The 20218-nt window shown below is 36.9% G+C and overlaps 1 protein-coding gene across 12 annotated transcripts in view; it reads right to left on the reverse strand.

Moving 5' to 3' along the window:
- The window catches only part of CEP170 (centrosomal protein 170), a 131174-nt gene that overhangs the window by 85050 nt on the left and 25906 nt on the right, over positions 1–20218 (reverse strand). For all 12 annotated transcript variants that reach the window (XM_043486057.1, XM_043486063.1, XM_043486062.1 and 9 more), the window contains exons 2-3: positions 12292–12437; positions 2660–2749 (exon numbers count right to left, since the gene is read on the reverse strand). In XM_043486057.1, the coding sequence (XP_043341992.1) occupies positions 2660–2749; positions 12292–12396 (195 nt within the window). In that variant the 5' untranslated portion in view covers positions 12397–12437. The remainder of the gene's footprint in view (positions 1–2659; positions 2750–12291; positions 12438–20218) is intronic.

The following is a 20218-nucleotide window of genomic DNA, read 5'->3' on the forward strand; positions in this document are numbered from 1 at the left end:
GAGAGTCCCTTGGACTGCAAGGAGATCCAACAAGTCCATCCTAAAGGAGACCAGTCCTGGGTGTTCATTGGTAGGGCTGATGTGGAAGCTGAAACTCCAATACTTTGGCCACCTGATGCAAAGAGCTGACTCACTTGAAAAGACCCTGATGCTGGGAAAGATTGAGGGCAGGAGGAGAAGGGGACGACAGAGGATGAGATGGTCAGATGGCATCACTGACTCAACGGACATGGGTTTGGGTGGACTCTGGGAGTTGGTGATGGACAGGAAGGCCTGGCGTGCTGTGGTTCATGGGGTCGCAAAGAGTCAGACACGACTGAGCGACTGAACTGAACTGAAACTGAATGGTTTCAGTATTCTAAAAGTGAAGTCAGGTAACTAAATTTTGCGTTGAGTCTTCACATTCATAAACTTCAATTCATTCAGTTCAATTCAGTTGCTCAGTCATGTGACTCTTTGCGACCCCATGAACCACAACTCATTGCATTTGCACAACTATGAATATATATGAGGAAATGGAATTTCAGAGGGTTTAAATAATTTGTTCAACATTATAATGCTCGTAAGTTACAGACTGAGATTCAAATCTAGGTCCTGATTTCAAGTTCAAAATGAAGATCTTACTCTCTATGAGTTACCGTATTTCAGAAAATTACTAAGTACAATCAAATTACAAGAAAGATCAGCCTTGATAAACTTAGAAGTTAATATTTCACCTGATTTTTATAACCTACATCAATAATTTTTATATTTGGTCACAATGTTTTAAAAGATTAAAACACGAATGTAATTCTCACTTAATATTTTCCAAGATATAATGTAAAGACACCTAAGAGGAGTGCTGTGGTCAAGATGAAATTTTCCAGTTTTAAAAGCAGAATATACCATTTTTAAAACATTCCACATATAGAAGTGGATTAAAAATTCTCTATCAAGTCTTTCATATAGAAAATTCATTCAATTCCATTCAAAAAGATTTACTGGGTTCAGGCACTGTACAGAGCCTCGTGTGAGACACTGTGGTGTGTTTACCAAAACAAAAGGCCCATGAACTGTTCAGAAGAACACAAAGTCTAGCACAGTGGCAGATATTCACAAGCAGATTGACAAGTAGATTATTAAACCTTGCACTAGCAAGGCTGATAAAGCACCTAAGGCAGAGATTAAAACAGAAGTCTGTAGGTGTGGACAAGGAATAGAGTACTCTGTAAATACCCCTCAGAATCCAAATTACATTCTTACATGCCCCATGTTAGAACAATTTCTACCTCATCTGCCTATTTCCTCTATCTTAATCATTCAACATGTTAATTACATCAACAAGTTAATATTCTTCAATACCTTTTTTTTGCTGCCTTCAGGAAGATGTGAAATGTATGGCAAAAACCACCACAATATTGTAAAGTAATTAGCCTCCAATTAAAAAAAAAAAGAAAGTATGACTTATAAGACAAGGCACATGCAAGGACGGCTGGGCTGCAGAAAATCTAACAAATTATTTGCAGAGGGAGACAGCATCGTAGGAAAACTACTATTTTGGAGGCATGGTTAGGAAAATGTGATGGAGCATAAATCTGGAAAAGTGGGTGATGCCGAATATGAGGTGTTTCAGTTCAAATACGAGGAATTAAGACTTAATTATTTATGTGTCATAGGAAACAAACAAAGGTGTGAATAAAACTAAGAGAAAAACATGCTTCCAAAAATGTATCTCAATGAATAAACATAAAAGTCCTTCAGGAGAAGGCCAATTCAGAGAAGAAGAAAAAATTACCATATTTGCCAAATTTCTACATGTTTTTCCACATAATGTTTAATGGTATATTTTGAAAAGCAGTACCAGTTAGAAGTATGGACACATTTAATTCTGTGAAATTCTTTTAAAGAATTTCAACAGCACAGATCTCAACAAAATTATATTTGTTTTTGTTAGCAAAGACATGAGAAAACTGAGAAGAAATAAGATAAATTATTCAAAACCTCAGCATTCTGTTACTCTGCAGCTACTTACATTCTGTCAATGTAGAAAGATCAATTGAAGAATTAGGGAAAAAAATTTCACTAACACAAAATTAATAAAAAATTAATAACACAAAAATTTTCAGCACAGGAATCCAAAGAAGCAATAACAGACACGAGAGTTTAGACAACACACCACATTTGTTAAGGTAAATGAATGTGTTTCACTCCTTTTTACTCTAATATAGAAGATTCTTCAACGATCTAACACCAAACCATATTTGCATCTTTTTTTTTTGCCCAAAGTTAACCCACGCGCATGACAATTATGTCTCTCAAAGACTGCTTTTCTGAATTCTTACTGCCATGACTTATCACTCTTTTCTCACATATAAATTCAAGTCATTCAGTAAGGACAAGCCCTCCTCTTACTTCCTTAAAGAAGTCTTTTTTCTTAACCATTAGACAATAACAACCAACAACCATCTGAATTCCTGTAAGTATTTACCACCAAGAGGGTTTCTTGGGAATATAAGCCACATTCATATTCTAGCATAAGGTCCTCAAAGTGCTATGTACCTAGTAAGCACTTAAAAGTAGGTGCACACTGAAGAAAAGGAAATAAAACACAAACAGGATTTTGTGTTTTTATCTGTTAAACAAAAATTCAAATAAGACAAAAAGCAAACTCTTAACTTACCCCATTTAGGCTGCCTAAATCTTTCACCAAATGTTCATCAGTAGAGGCATCATAATTGATTACAGCATGTTGCTTATCCACACTACGAGACTGAAAGAAAAAATTTTAAGTTAAAAAAAAAAAAATGCAAGAAAATGCCAGAATAAATAACCAAAACAATGATTTTTGGCTAAATACTTTAATAAGATTGTAAATATAGGAAAACACCAAAGTAAGACTAGATTAAATGAAGATTTAAACTGTTACTATCCAACAGAAATTTGGCATCATTTTTCAAAGAGGAAAGCTGCCACAATTTTAAGACATTCTTTTCTACCAAAGTCACACATTCTACTTTTGAGAATTTAAATCAGCTGACTTTGTTGAATGTATCAAATCACAATATTTTTTTTTAAATAATATGAAACTCTTATATGGAAATCATGTGAATTATAACTTCATGTGTTATGTACCTCATTGCAAGAAAAATTACCATACAGGCTTTTCATCTTTCATGTGATATGTTCCTGAATATAAAATTATCCTCGCTTAGAATATGGGTTCTAAAACTCATGGGAGAGCTCTAAGAGAGAAAGAGAAAGTCAAAAAAAAAAGGAATTAGAATAGCAAACGGATTTCTGAAAATTGCTCGAGTCTCTTTTAAAGTATACACACACACTTTCTCCTAGAGCTTAGTGAGTTATCTATAGACGAAAGTAGCTCAGAGATGAACTATAAGCCTTTGGAAATTTGCACCCAAAGGAAATACAGTATAGCCACAGGAAGAAATAATCTGAGAACCTCTGAATATGAACTCAACAACCACTTATTTACTACTGGGATACTATGTTATCCTTGGTATACTAAAAGCAAAGGAACATCCAAAATGGGGAGGAGGTAATCATTTTCAGTTTTCAGTCCAGCACATACATGTCACCGACACAATGGACATAAGTTTGAGTGGGCTCCGGAAGTTGGTGATGGACAGGGAAGCCTGGCATGCTACAGTCCATGAGGTTGCAAAGAGTCGGACACAACTAAGCAACTGAACTGAACTGTTGTACAGAGTTTGGAAGTCATTAAGTCTACCTGCTTACATCAATTCTGATCTCTAACCCTAGTGGTTTAAAGCAGCAGACCCCAACTGTTCTGGCACCAGGAACTGGTTTTGTGAAAGATAGTTTTTCCATAACTGGAGGGAGAGTGTGGTTTCAGGACGATTCAAGGACACTCATTTCTTGTGTTAATGTTAATCTGTATTTGCAGCCACTCCCCACTGGAGCTAGAGCTAGCATCACTGCCTGGGTTCCACCTCAGATCATCAGGCATTAGATTCTCAAAAGGAGAACACAATGTATTCTAGATCCCTCACAGGCACAGTTCACAGTAGGGCTCCAGCTCCTATAAGAATCTAATGCTGCCACTGATCTGAGAGGAGATGGAGCTCAGGTGGTAACACAAGTGATAGGAAGCATCTGTAAATACAGATAGAGGTTCCCTGGCCTGCCACTCACCTCCTGCTGTGTGGCCAGGTTCCTAGAAGGCCATGGACTGGTAGAGGTCTGTGGTCTGGGAGTTGAGGACCCCTGGTTTAAAGTACAGATTCTGGAGTCAAAAAGAACTGGTCCAGCCAGTTGCCAATTGTGGAACCTTGGTAAAATTACTCATCTTCATATTAAGCATTCTATAAAAAGGTTCATCTAGCTCATAGTTGTTTTTTTGTGTGTGTGATGACTAAACACATGGCAGACATTTGTAAAGGCAATACTGCCCTGCTTGAAAACTCCTCAATCCTCTTACTGGCTAAGTTAAAATACACCAAGTCTTTAATACAGTACACAGGGCCTGCCAAGATCTGGTGTCTTCAAATGCCTAAGTCTTACCCTCTCTAAATGCTTGTGTTCACATTCTATATAAAAACAAGAAACTATTTAAATTACCTAAACAGATACTGAATGCCATTCTATCTTCAATACCACACATTCAACCACATTCTAATGTTCCTGAAACCACTTATTCATCTTTTAAGATAATTCAGCTCAAGCCATCTCCTCTAGAAGTCTTTCCAGATTCCTCATTCCCACATTTTCTCACTGGGAGAAGTGATCAATCTCTTTTTTGTGTACCCCACACCAACTCCCATCACTGTCCTGTGTTAAACTTACTTATTTACATACATATCTCCTTCTATTAGAGCTACACCCTAAGGACAGAGAGACCCCATCTGTATACACGATGATACCTCAGCACTCAGCATGTGTGCTACATCGGCTTCAGTCATGTCCAACTTTGTGCAACCCCAAGGACTGTAGCCCTCCAGGCTCCTCTGTCTATGGTATTCTTCAGGCAAGAATACTAGAGTGGGTTGCCATTCTCTTCTCCAAGGGATCTTTCCGACTCAGAGATTGAACCCAGGTTGCCTGATTCTTTAACCATCTGAACCACCAGGGAAGCACCAGCATGCAGCATAGGCAGCATAGGGCCTACCTAGCATATGTTTTTTTTTTTTTTTGTAGCTTTGGTTTCTTTCTTTTTTTGTTTTTAAATTATCTTTTTTCATTTATTTTTATTAGTTGGAGGCTAGTTACTTTACAATATTGTAGTGGTTTTTGTCATACATTGACATGAATCAGCCATGGATTTACAAGTATTCCCCATCCGGATCCCTGGAAAGAAAATCCACGCTATTTGGCCAATCTCATTTCATAAATGATGGAGGTAGAAAAGTTCTCTCATGTATAAAATTTTAAAAGTATAGAAGTTACAAAGTTCAGGCCAAATTTTAAGAAGCCGACAAACAAGATGGCTTGAAACAACACAACCAAACCAAAACAAAACAATACAGGCTCTCAGATAATTATAAAACTAGAAAATTTTGGAAAATAAGGGTATCAAAATGAAGCAATAATACTTTTCTTAAAAAGAAATACTTCCTTTCCTGCAATAAACAAACAAGAAAAAGCCTGCCATTGAATAAAGTCAAAACATAAAAAACAATTTTAGGCCAGGCACAGCAAAAAAGCATCAAAAACTCACACTGACCAATCTGTAACTAAAAACTAACATATGAAATGGTACAAATGACTACTTGATATGTGTCATACATGCTTTGAGTATGAAACAGCTATTGATCAACATTATTATTTTTTCTCACTAAAATCTAAGACAGCAAAAAAGAGAAATACATGGAAAACATGCTAAGAAAAAACTAAAAAGAGAAGACTGCCACTGTATGTCACCATCACTTTAAAAATTTTAAAGATATTGTACTTGAAAGATTGTTTAAACATCCAGTGCATTTTTACAATCACAGTAATAGTGATTTATCCTTTGCTATCCTTTGCTCCAAAGAATCGATGAAAATTAGTAACCTATGAGCTTCAAAATATATTCCATCATTAATACATCACACAAAATTATTAAATAGTGAATCAAATATAATTTTATTTACTATTATGCATTAGAAAAAATGTTTAATTAATACAATGATGATTCTCCAAATAGAGCAAAATTCATGCATTTGGGGCAATTAAAAAATTTTATGAAGATAAAAATCAGAATTTTGAAAACTCTTTTCAAAAGGCAACTCATTTGCATACAGAGGAATCCAATATATTATAATAAAACCCAGTCACTAAATCTTTCTAAATCTTAATTTTATCATTTGCAAAGTGGAGGTAATTATATCTTTCAAAAATTGTTGAGGAACAATTGAAATAACATAAATGAATAATGAGAACAAGAGAAAGTGTTATTCAACTGCATGGTGTTTTTAATAGTAATACTGTCTGTCACTCAAAGCCAAGCAAATATAATCTTTATCCTTAATTATACTTCATACCTTGCATTCATGGCTCTTTAAGATTTGTTTTATATAACATGTCTTAGGGAATATAGTATAATCATCCTTCAAGACAAACAAGCACAGCAAATTAATTTGTTAAAGGCTTCCAAGATTAAGTGGTAGAAACAGAATTCTTAATTTCAGAATTACCTACTCATTAATATCCAAGCACATTTTCTTCTCAAGGACCACATTCTTTACACTATCTTTTTTGGAGTGAGATGAAAAAACCACACACACAAAAAAAAAATTCAGTTTTTTTTTGGTCATAATTAACAACAAAAAAAAATTAGCTGTAACCAAACAGATCATATGACCTCACGGGATCATTTGTTCCCTTTTTGCAGTAGGTTTTAAGCTACATTGTCATCAAAGTATTGTTGCCAGTAAATCTAACTGTAGTTGAAATCTTTATAGGTAAGAAACTGCTGAAAATAATCTAGCAGAGATTCTAAAACCTAGCAACTAACCAGTTATTTCCTGTAGGTTAAAAATGAAAGGTTTTTAAACCATAAATGCTAATTAGGATAACAAAATCTTAAAAGATCTTTTATTTACTCATTAAAAAGCAATCAAATAGTACTACTTTTATTTCTAACAATTTCAATTATCAAACCAACTGGTCTAACCAATGCAGAACCATTTAATCTATGTAACATCTTAAGATGAAAACATAACTTCATCAACTCAAGAGCTCTCATTTTCCAAAACAAATATAGTTCACATTTATATACTTGCAAATATTCACTTTTCAAAAGTATAAGCCATACATGAGCTTAGTTCACTTTTCAGAAATAATATAGAAAGAATAAGTTTTAAATAATCCATTTATTTTACTAATAGACTATGAAAGATTTAAACCAGTTAAAAACTAAACACAATTTGTAAAAGTACTTGTTCTCACTTTCATACACAAGATATGTCTCTCTGTACTAAGAAGTTCCATTAATTTGTAGCACTGATTCTGATTACCAGATAACCATTATGTTTATCAAATCATGGACTTTTTTCAGAGAATATACAGTGTCTAGCACAGTGCTAAAAGGAGTATGCTCCCATCAGATAAAGGGCATAAGTATCTTTAGAGGTGGAGTCTGAGGAATAGGTAAAAACTGCGTTTTTTTCTCACTTGATCCCTGAGCTTCCTCATCAACTTTATATTTCAGTTTTAAAATAAAGCATAAATTTAAAAAGTAGCCTTGAGTAGAAGAGGTGTCCACATTAGACACGTTGATGAACTTTAAATAAAAATGTTGATTTTTGACTTTTTACACTGGTAAAATTGCTTTCAGCTCTTTAAAAAATATTTATTTTGTTTTAAATTTGTTATACAGGCATTGTTTCAATTATAATACCTGAATCAAATCAAAGAGATTTTAAAATTTTGTTGCCACTGATTTCCTTTTATTTACTGTGGTAATATATATATAACATTTATCATTTTAAACTTTGCAAGAGTATGATTCAGTGGCATTAATTAAATTTACAATGGTGTGCAAACATCACTGTTGTACGACACTGGATTCTAAAACCTTTTCACCACCCCCAACAGAACTCTGTTACTGTAAAGCAGTAACTCCCAAGTCTCCTTCCCCCAGCCACTGGTAATCACTAATCCACTCTGCACCTCTATGAATTTGCTTGTTCTAGATAGTTCATGTCTAGAATACATACATATAGATACACTCTTTTTCTTTTTTTTTTTTTTTGGCTACACTGGGTCTTTGTTGCTGCACTCGGGCCTTCTCTAGTTGCGGAAAGCGGGGGCTACTCTCTAGTTCTGGTGCGTGGGGCTCTCTTTGCAGTGGCTCCTCGTGTGGAACACGGGTTCTAGGGAACATGGGCTTCAGTTCTGGTGCATGTGCTCAATAGTTGTGGGTGGGGGCTCCAGGGCCCAGGCTCAGTCATTGTAGCACATGGGCTTAGCTGCCCCGTGGCATGTGGAATCATCCTGGATTAGGGATCAAACTCCTGTCCCATGCATCACAAAGTGGGCTCTTCACCACTGACCACCAGAGAAGCCCCTTGATTTGCTTTTTTTAATGACAAATGATGTTGAGCATCTTTCACGTGCTTATCAGCCATATTTATATCTTCTTTGGAGAAATGTGTCAAATCTTTTGTCCATTTTTTTAAAGGGAGTTATTTGTGTATCTGTTGTTGAGTTGTAGGAGTTCTTTACATACTTTGGATACTAAACTCTTATAAGATATGTAAGGTTTTATAAATATTTTCTCCCATTCTATGAGTTGTCCTCTCACTCTCTTGATAGTATCCTTAGATGCAAAAGGTTTTCATTTTGATGAAGTCCAATTTATCTACTTTCTGCTTCTATGTTTGTGCTACTGGTATCACAAATCTACTGCCAAATCCAAGGTCATAAAGATTTATCCCTATGATTTATTCTAAGGGTTTTATGGCTTTAGCTTTTATACTCAGGTCATTGATCCATTTTGAGTTAATTTTTATATATGTTGTGAAGTAGGGGACAAAATTCACTTTTTTTTTTTTATGTGTAAGTACAGTTGTCCCAGTTGTCCCAGTTTTATCTGTTGGAAAGACCATTCTTTACTGAACGGACGTGGCTCCCTTCTCAAAAACCCAATGTAGCAGTGTCCTCAGGCTGCCACAACAAAGTACCATAAATTGGGTGGTAAAATCAGTTAAAAACAATACAAGTTTCTTCTCTCAAAGTTCTGGACTCTGGAAGTCCAAATTCAAGCAGTTGGTAGGACTATGTTTCCTCTAAAACTTTTAGGGAAGAATCTTCCCTTGTCTCTTCCAGTTTCTCATAGCCCATGTTTCCTGAGCTTCTGGTAGCATAACTCCAATGTCTGCTTCTATTTTTACATGACTGTCTTCTCTCTGTGTCTGTCTTTTCCTCATCTGATGACACCAGTTATACTGGCTTAGAATCTACCCTAATAATTCCATCTTAACTTGACTATATCCTCAAAGGCCCTATTTCCAAATAAGGTCACATTCATAAGTACGGGGTATTAAGACTTTCATACATCTTCTGGGGGAACACAATTCAAAACATAACAGCCATAAGTATATGGGCTTATTTCTGAAGTCTCCATTCTGTTTCATTTGTCTATATGTCTACCCTTATTCCAGTATTGCTAACTTTATAACTTCATAATAAATTTATAATAAATTTGTGAGTCACTCAACTTTATTCTTCTTTTGAAGGTTGCTTTGCCATTTTTAAATTTTGCCAACTTTGCCAAATTATTCAGAAACAAACAATCTTTAATCAATCTTTATTATGGGTTCCATTTTCTTGATTCTTTGAGTGAGTGAGTGAAGTCACTCAGTCATGTCCGACTCTTTGCGATCCCATGGATTGTAGCCTACCAGGCTCCTCTGTCTATGGGATTTTCCAGGCAAGAATACTGGAGTGGGTTCAGGCCTGATAATTTTCTACTGGTTACCAGACACTGGGAATTTTACCTTTTTGGATGATGGATATTTCTATATTCCTATAAATATTCTTGAACTTTGCTTTGGGACACAGATAAATTACTTTAAAAAAAAATGTGGCCCTTTTGTTTTTAAAATATTTAGGTAAGAGTAGAACTCAGACTAGCATTAATTATTTCCCCAATACAGAGCGGTAGAGATTAATGCCCTGTGATTAGAGATTAGAGATTATGAGGATCTCCAATCTGGCTGTCAGAAACGGGAATCATTTCTAACCCTGTTAGTGCCAATTACTGTTAACTGTAATCTTTTTGAGTTTTTCTCCCCCTGCCCTTGGGGAGTTTCTTCACACATGTGTGCTGATCAGTACTCAATCACATATGTGTGTGCGTTTAGTCGCTCAGTCCTGTCTGATTCTTTGTGACCCTTTGGACTGCAGTCTACCAGGCTACTCTGTCCATGGAATTTCTCAGGCAAGAATACTGGAGTGGGTTGCCATTTCTTCCTCCAGGGGATCTTCCTGACCCAGGAAATGAACCCAGGTCTCCTGTGTCTCCTGCACTGCAGGCGGATTCTTTACCCACTGAGCCATCAGGGAAGTCCCACTCAGTCACACACTCGAGGGTAATTCTCTGCAGAGCTCTTCTCTGTGTAGCTCTTTCCTCTGCGATACTGGATCACGTCTTGGTCTCCTTGGATTCTCAAGTTTCCTCCCTCCGCCTGACTAATTGTCAGACAACCTACATTTGTTATACATAAACCAAGACACAGACACCTCACCAGTCATGTCTTTTAATCTTATCTCCATGTAAATGTAAGAAGAGATTTATCCTGTAAGTTCCTAAACAGCCATTCCCATATTTCTTAAGATAATGCCATGCTGGTTCAAGACAAATGCCACATAGAAACTACCTCTTCCACTCTCTAAAGAATGAGTTCTACCCAATATGAACTTAAGATATGTTTCAGTTACAAGTGGCCTAAATCCAAACAGAATCATTACTGCCTTCTTCTTAGTTGCTATTCTCACCACTCCATCTCACTAAGGAGCCCAGAAAATCTTTGTACTATTCTATTTCTCTCACTGAATTTAATTAAAGCATCATTAAACATGTAACTCATATAGCTCTATAGTGGCTTTACTTTTACTGTCTCAAAACTATAAAATAAGTTCTTAAAGTAAAAATGTACATAAATACATGCAAATCTGACTTTTCTGGGGACAATGAAGGGTTTTTCAGTCTCAGCACTACTGGTATTTTTGAGCAAATAATTTTTTGTTGTGTGTGTTCGGTGGTAACATAGAAGGTATGAAGAAGTATTTTATATACTGTAGGATGTTTAGCAACGCCCCTTGACCTTTGCCTACTGAATGTCAATAGCAATCACCTCCAACCCTCCACCATGCATGACAATCAAAATGTCTCCAAATATTGCAAATATCTTTTGGAAGAGTTAGGGGAGGCAGGATCATCCCAACTGAGAACCACTGGGCTAACACAATAAACATCTCTACTCTAAGCACTTGTTTACAGTTTTTAATCAATAAAAGCAGGGAGAGCAATTGGATAAGACTTTATTCTAGACTGTAAGGACCTATTAAATTAACAAAGTTCTCAAAAACTTGGGGATCATTTTTGCTAATTACTTTGCTCAAAAATATCTTAAAGGTGTGTTTTAAAATTAATTGCTTTAAAATGGGGCTTCCCAGGTGGCACAGTGGTAAAGAATCTGCCTGCCAAGGCAGGAGACCTAAGAGACATGGGTTTGATTCCTGTGTTGGGAAGATCCATTGGAAAAGGAAATGACAACCCACTCCAGTATTTCTTGCCTGGAAAATTTCCATGGACAGAGGAGTCTGGTGGGCTACAGTCTATGGGGTTGCAAAGAGTTGGGACACGACTGAGCATGCACTCACCTTTAAAAATAATTCAGTTTTAAATACAAATAATCTGCATGCTCAAACTACTAGAAGATATAATGAAAAAATATGAATATCTCTAAAAGAAACAGATTAATTCCAGTATCAATCAAGTACCCATGAATAAAATTCAGTTTTACTTCATGCTACGCTAATTTTATGAATTAGTACACTTCCATAGAGATAAAATTACTTGTGTCTTAAAAGTGCATAATGTGAAACTTCTTAAAAATAAACTTCTCTACTCAAAGTTCTCATTTTTTAATATATAAATCTCCAAGACTTAGAACTTATTTTTAAATGGTACAAGAAGGAGAAAATTAAACTAGTAGCTAGAGTTTAAAGAGGGAGAGTTGGAAAGTTCAAAGTTCAAAGTAAAGTAGTGTTGCTGTTCAAAGGAGTAGAAAAATACTTCATAACAATTTCAGGTTTTGAGTAGACATAGAAGGTGGACACAATTACCTGCAACATGAGCTCACAGTCATCTCTTCCAACAAAAATCATTTCTCGTGGCAGCCTGTGGCGAGTGCCTCCACTGCTCACCAAAAACCAGGATGTTACGCTCATTTTCTGTTTAGCTTCTAAGTCCTTGGGAAAGCTACGTCATCCTGAAGAGAGAGATTTAGAAAAGCATACATTGAGGTATTTTCAATTTCGGTATCTATTCACCAAACCCTATAAGTACACCTTGGAATAGAACTGCACTCAACATTTACACCTGACTAAATAAACAGATAGTCCACAGTTCCCAGGAAAAAATATATCTAACATATTCTCAGAAGTAAGTACACAAACTCCAATAAAAGGTCAATTAAAAAAAAAAAGACATTAGTCAATTAGGCAGTCAACTAATAACATTTATCATACATCTGAAAGGTTTTGAGCATAGCTTATAAAGATCTACAATTCTCAAGTAAATGATCACATTTGTATAATGTTAACCTCAGTAAATGCTAGCAATATTACAATATTATACAAGTAAGTGTCTAAATTACAAGTGATTTGAGAAAGACAGACTCAATTCAAATGAATATATTTGATGACTGATTAAGAGCTAACAAGGGACAACAAAGAAACTGCTTCACTATCAGTGCAGACCCTTCAATGTTCTTTCAAAAGTATGCAATTTATGTACCGTACTTTTACCACTCTAATGGCAAAAAGTGAAGAGGAACCAAAAAGCCTCTTGATGAGGGTGAAAGAGGAGAGTGAAAAAGCTGGTTTGAAGCTTAACATTAAAAAACAAAGATGATGGCATCTGGTCCAATCATTTCATGGCAAACAGAAGGGGAAAAAGTAGAAACAGTGACAGCTTTTATTTTCTTGGGCTCCAAAATCACTGTGGACAGTGACTACAGCAATGAAATTCAAAGACGCTTGCTCCTTGAAAGGAAAGCTATGACAAACCTGTGCTGTGCTTAGTCGCTCAGTCATGTCCAACTCTTTGCAACCCCGTGGACTGCAGGCCACCAGGCTCCTGTGTCCATGGGATTCTCCAGGCAAGAATGCTGGAGTGGGTTGCCCTCCTCCAGAGAAGGGATCAAACCCAGGTCTCCTGTACTTCAGGAAGATTTTTTACCATCTGAGCCACCAGGGAAGCCCTAGATAGCATATTAAAAAGCAGAGACATCACTTTGCCAACAAAGGTCCATATCGTCAAAACTATGGTTTATTCCAGTAGTCAAGTACAGATGTGAGAGCTGGACCATAAAGAGAAGGTTGAGCAAGAAAGAATTGATGGTTTTGAATTGTGGTGCTGGAGAAGACTCTTTACAGTCCCTTGACTGCAAGGAGATCAAACCAGTCAATCCTAAAGGAAATCAACTCTGAATATTCATTGGAAGGAGTGATGCTGAGGCTGAAACTCCAATACTTTGGCCACCTGACACAAAGGGCTGACTCTTTGGAAAAGACCCTGATGCTGGGAAAGACTAAAGGCAACAGGAGAAGGGGGTGGCAGAGGATGAGATGATTAGACAGCATCACTGACTCAATGGACATGAGTTTGAGCAAACTCTAAGAGACAGTGGAGGACAGAGGAGCCTGGTGTGCTGCAGTCCATGGCAACTGAAAAACAACTTTCTGAATTCATTTTTTCTAGAGCAGCAGTTCCTAAACTTTTTGTCCTTGAGATTCTTCTATACCCAGGGGAAGAAAAAAAAAGACCCTAGAGACCATTTTGTTTACATGGATTAGATATATTAATATTTATGATATTAGAAATAAAAACTAAGAAACTAGTATGAATTCATTTTAATATTATTGATAAATCAACTTTACAGAACAATAGCTAACATTTTAATGAAGACTAATTATACTTCCCCCAAAATAAGTGAGAATAATACCATTATACATTTTTTAAAATCAAATCTTTAAGGTCTGATTTAACAGAAGATTTTCATATCTGCTCTGAATTCAATCTGTTTACCTTAAAATATTTAAAAACCTAGCTTCATACTTATTCCCAGATAACTAGTGGGAAATGGTAAATTTATTTTAATAGTCTTTCCAAATAACTTTAGACAGTTTTCTTTGATATTACACCAAAACTTCCCAGGTGGTAATTTCTTGAATGTTATTACAATACGGAATCTGAAACTTTCCATACCTTTTAACGTGAGAATCCATTTTCCGCTTTGAAGGGATTTTGTAACCTCATGCATTGATCACTTGAAAAACACTGGTTCCCAAAGTTACACAGATCTTCCAAGTGATAATACATTCTACTGTACTATTTAAAAATATCACATTCATTTAATATTATCATTCATCTCATCAGAAAAGTCTTTTAAGTTCTGGGCAGTTGTGAAGCAGCAGAATCAAGTTCCTAAAATTCTAATTTTCTCTTGAAAGCCTAATTTTACTGTCAAAAAACACTGTCAATTCTTTTCCTTGAAGTGACAGGTTTATACTGTCTACCAAATACTCAAGTCTGCAAAGCCATAATTTGTCTGCCAGTCATTATTTCAAGTAAAAATAGTGTTCTATGAAACAACTGGCTAGTTCAGCTCACAACTTAAACAATAACACAAAAGCTTTTCTTGAGACAACCATAGTACGTTGGTATACAGAAAAAAGTGCTAAAAAAAAAAAAAAAAGTGCTTTATGTGCAGTTCCATTTAGTCATACAGAACATTAAAAAGATGGTGATTCAAAGGTCAAGATTTATTAGACTTAATATTTTTTAACACCTTATCAAGGACATTCTTTAGTGAAAGCGGCTTTTTTTCCTTACTTTCAAGTGCATGGCATTGAAGAATATGACTGCTATTAGCATAGTAGGATGCCAATGCCTTCACTAAGGAAGCAGCAGCCTTACCAGCATTGCTTTTCATATCAGTTCAAAGATCCATACAATAAAAAAGGCAAATGATGTTTGGATAATATTAAAAGTTTTGACTTCACGACCCTTGCAATGGTTTCAGGGACTCCCAGAGGCCTGTTGACTGAGCTTCAAGAACTACTGTCTTAGAGGATGTGGTCATTAAGAGCATAAACTTAAGAGTCAGACACTCCTGGTTCTACAATTATTTCTGCATGACCCTGGGCAAGTTACTTACCCGGGTCCCTTAGTTTCCTCTTGTGTACAATGGAAACAAGGATAGTGTCTACACGACAGCTTTTTTCTTATGCATCAAAGACTACTACTTATAAATATTTTTCCCGTGAAATGATACATTCTCTTACGATTTAATTAGCAGCAAACCTTGTGGCTCAGCTGGTAAAGAATCCCCCTACAATGCGGAAGACCTGGGTTGGATCCCTGGGTTGGGAAGATCCCCTGGAGAAGGGAAAGACTACCCACTCCGGTGTTCTGACCTGGAGAGTTCATGCATGAACTGTACAGTCCATGGGGTCGCAGAGTTGGACACAACTGAGTGACTTTCACTTTCACTTTATACCACAAAACAGTGAAATGAAACATTCTGCAATAAGAAACACATCTATATATTAAAAGAAAACCCTTTAAAATGTGGACTTTTATGTTAAAAGTAAAAACCCTGTATGTTACCTACACATTGTCTACAAATACATGTATGTGTATGTGTATGTTGTCTACACATACATGAAAGAATGCATTTCATCAAAATAAGCAAATAATTTTCTGTAAAGTGAAAACAATTAAGTCCTATTCTCTTTTGAGTTTATTAAATTAATATGGTCAATTTATGTGGATTCTTAAATCTTCCATTCACCTAACTCCTTGATGCTGATGTTGCTGTTAGTCTTCTACTCACCTGTCTGCATGTGTGCAAGCTCAGTTGTCAAGCTGTGTCCAACTCTATGTGACTCCATGAATTGTAGCCCTCAGGACCCTCTGTCCATGGGATTTCCCAGGGAAGAATACCAGAGTGGGTTGTCATTTCCTTCTCCGGGGATCTTGCTGATCCAGGGATCACTGCATTTCCTGCACTGGCAGGCAGGTTCCTTACCACTGAGCCAGCAAAGGAAGCATTCATCTGTCTACTTTCTGTCAAAACGGTTTTTAGCATTTCATATGTCAAGTGTCAGTCGCTAAGTCGTGTCCAACTCTTGCGACCCCATAGACTGTAGCCCACCAGGCTCCTCGGTCCATGGGATTTCCAGGGCAAGAATACTGGAGTGGGTTGCCATTCCCTTCTCCAGGGGATGTTCCCAACCCAGGGATCGAACCTGGGTCTCCTGAATTGCAGGTGGATTCTCTACTGCCTGAGCCACCAGGGAAGCCCAAGTCAGTACATAACTATATAAAATAAAATTTTATATAAATCTTGAAAAACTCAGCAGTGGCCACAGGACTGGAAAAGGTCAGTTTTCATTTCAATCCCAAAGAAGGGTAATGCCAAAGAATGTCCAAATACTGCACAATCATGCTCATTTCACATGCTAGCAAGGTAACACTCAAAACCCTTCAAGCCAGGCTTCAACAGAATGTGAAAAACAACTTTCAGATGTATAAGCTGGATTTAGAAAAGGCAGAGGAACTAGAGATCAAATTGCCAGTATCCACTGGGTCATAGAAAAAGCAAGGGAATTCCTGAAAAACATCTACTTCTGCTTCATTGACTATGCAAAAGACTTTGGCTGTGTGGATCACAACAAACTATGGAAAATTCATAGAGAGGGGAATACCAGGCCATCTAAACTGCCTCCTGAGAAATACGTATGCAGGTCAAGAACCAACAGTTAGAACTGGACATGGATCAATGGGCTGGTTCAAAATTGGGAACGAGTACTTCAAGCAGGGTGTATATTGTTAACTTGCTTATTTAACTTATATGCAGAGTACATCATGCATAATGCCAGGCTGAATAGAGCACAAGCTGGAAATAAGACTGCCAGAAGAAATATCAATAATGCCAGATATGCAGATGACACCACCCTTACGGCAGAAAGCAAAAAGGAACTAAAGAGCCTCTTGGTAAAGGTGAAAGGAAAGAGTGAAAAAGCTGGCTTAAAACTCAATGTTCAAAAAAAAAGATCATGGCATCTGGTTCCATCAATTCATGGCAAACAGGTGGGGAACCAACGGAAACAGTGACAGACTTCTTTCTTGGGCTCCAAAATCACTGCGCACAGTGACTGCAGCCATGAAATTAAAAGATGCTTACTCCTTGGAAGAAAAGCTACGACAAACCTAGAGAGTGTATTAAAAAGCAGAGACATTACTTTGCTGACAAAAGTCCATATAATCAAATCTATGGTTTTTCCAGGAGTCGTGTATGGATGTGATCAGTTCAGTTCAGTTCAGTTGCTCAGTCGTGTCTGACTCTTTGTGACCCCATGGACTGCAGCATGCCAGGCTTTCCTGTCCATCACCAACTCCCGGAGCTTACTCAAACTCATGTCCATCAAGTCGATGATGCCATAAACCATCTCATCTTCTGTCATCCCCTTCTCTTTCATCCATCCTTCAATCCTTCATCCTTCCCAGCAGCAGGGTCTTTTCCAACGAGTCAGTTCTTCACATCAGATGGCCAAAGTATGGAGTTTCAGTTTCAGCATCAGTCCTTTCAATGAATATTCACGACTGATTTCCATTAGGATGGACTGGTTTGATCTCCTTGCAATCCAAGGGACTCTCAAGAGTCTTCTCCGAGACCACAGTTCAAAAGCATCAATTCTTCAGTGCTCACTTTCTTTATGATCCAACTCTATCATCCATACATGACTACTGGAAAAACCATAGCTTTGACTAGACAGACCTTTGTTGGCAAAGTAATGTCTCTGCTTTTTAATATGCTGTTTACATTGATCATAGTTTTTCTTTCAAGGAGCAAGCATCTTTTCATTTCATAGTTGCAGTCACCATCTGCAGTGATCTTGGAGCCCAGTAAAATAAAGTCTCTCCTGTTTCCATTGTTTTTCCATCTATTTGCCATGAAGTGATGGGACCAGGTGTCATGATCTTCAATTTTTTTGAATGTTGAGTTTTAAGCCAGCTTTGTCACTCTCCTCTTTCACTTTCATCAAGAGGCTTTTTAGTTCCTCTTCACTTTCTACCATAAGGGTGGTGTCATCTGCACATCTGAGGTTACTGATATTTCTCCCAGCTATCTTGATTCCATCTTGTGCCTCTCATACAGTCTGGCATTTCTCATGATATACTCTGCATGTAAGTTAAATAAGCAGAGTGACAATAAGCCTTGATATACTCCTTTACCAATTTTGAACTAGTCCATTGTTCCATGTCTGGTTTTAACTGTTGATGCTTGACCTACATACATATTTCTCAGGAGGCAGCTATGGTGGTCTGGTATCGGCCAGACCCATCAGCCCCACCCATTAACAAAATACATCAACTAAACAATAATCATACATTGCATATCTTTTATATCAGTACTCTAAAATTACTCACTTAAACATTTTAGGGAAAAATTATGGCAATATAAAATGCCTTGTAACTTATTCATAAAATGAAAAATACCACAACCTTTAATTCATACATATTTCAATTCTGAAGAGTCCATGTAATTGATCACTGATTAAACTTCCTGAAACTCTTTCTCAAAGCACAGTCTTTAAGTCATACTGGAAATCTAAAGACTCAATAGTATGGAGGACCACTGACTTTCACAAAGATTATAGTCTCAGACCTTACATACTCAAGTACAACCATAAACTATAACCTTTGCTCTATGACTTTGCAATTCCTCCAATTAAAGGTGGTGATAAGGACAGAATAAGATAGACACACAGGTACTTATGGAAGTCCTAGAAAAGGAGGATAGACAGAGAGGGAAACCTAGGAAACTCTAGGAGACCACTTTAAGTTAATGATCGCTCAAGAAAGCTACTGGAACATCATGGGAGGAAGCAGCCTTACTTAACTATATAGCCATAAATAAAAGCACTAGATATGTCCCAGGCCATCAGGTGAAAGAAAAATGTCACCACCCTTCTACTGATTTGAATAAATGCTATGATAATCCTAGTTGACCTCCAGGGTCAGACACTCTCCTGCCCAAGATGAAGGAGGTGCTGGTGATGTAAACCTGCTATCTTCTTGAAGAAGGTAATCTTTTCCCTCTCTTCCTTTGATTATAAAATTATAGTCTTCTTGATCCTCGGGGCAGAGCTTCCTCACCTGCCCACTTGTATCTCTCATGAGTGCTTTATGTTAATAAAACTACTTCTTGCCTATCACTTGTGTGCTGAGACACAATGAACCTGAGCCTCAGTAAGTCCAGATGCAAGGTGACTGATTCTGATTGAATGACCATGGGTTCAAGTTTTTATTAGGGTTTTGCCCCGAAATTTGAGTCCCAGAATGCGGGTTCAAGTCCCAGTCTGAGGTGCACTGCTTCAGTGGGGGTATAATTTTCCCCTATATAACTCTGGGCTATGCTTCATGACTTGTTTTGGCCAATGGGGTGATGTTAATAGCTGTGATGTAAATGGAGACTAAATGCTTGGGCAACTGGGTTTGATCTCTTGTACCTCTGCCTTCACCATAAAAAGAACATGCCCTGGCTAGCCCACTGGTAGAACAGATACAGATCTAACATAGAACCTGAAGCATGCCCTCAAGAACATCATTCAACTACTAACAACAGATATAGAACAATAATAAAATTACTGTTGTTTTGAATCACTGAGAGATTTGCAGATTGATTATAATGCACAAAAGATGAGTATAATTTACTGAAATAGAAGGTCTTTCAACAGTAGAATGACAATCCAATACACTTATTTCTAAAAATATACAAATGAAATTTTTGTTGAAATTGTTCCCTTTGCCCCAGTTTCTTCATCTCAGAATGGTAACATTTATTTGTATAATTAAACCGAAGGCTGTGATGTATTACAGAACTATAAACTGTAGGTAAAGGGAGCTTATATTAACAAAAAATACTAAAATGAGGAATCCAGAAATAGAAGAAGATGTAAGCTCACTTTTTCGGGTGGA

Source organism: Cervus canadensis, chromosome 13 (genome assembly GCF_019320065.1).
Source record: "Cervus canadensis isolate Bull #8, Minnesota chromosome 13, ASM1932006v1, whole genome shotgun sequence".
Taxonomy (NCBI): Eukaryota; Metazoa; Chordata; class Mammalia; order Artiodactyla; family Cervidae; genus Cervus; species Cervus canadensis.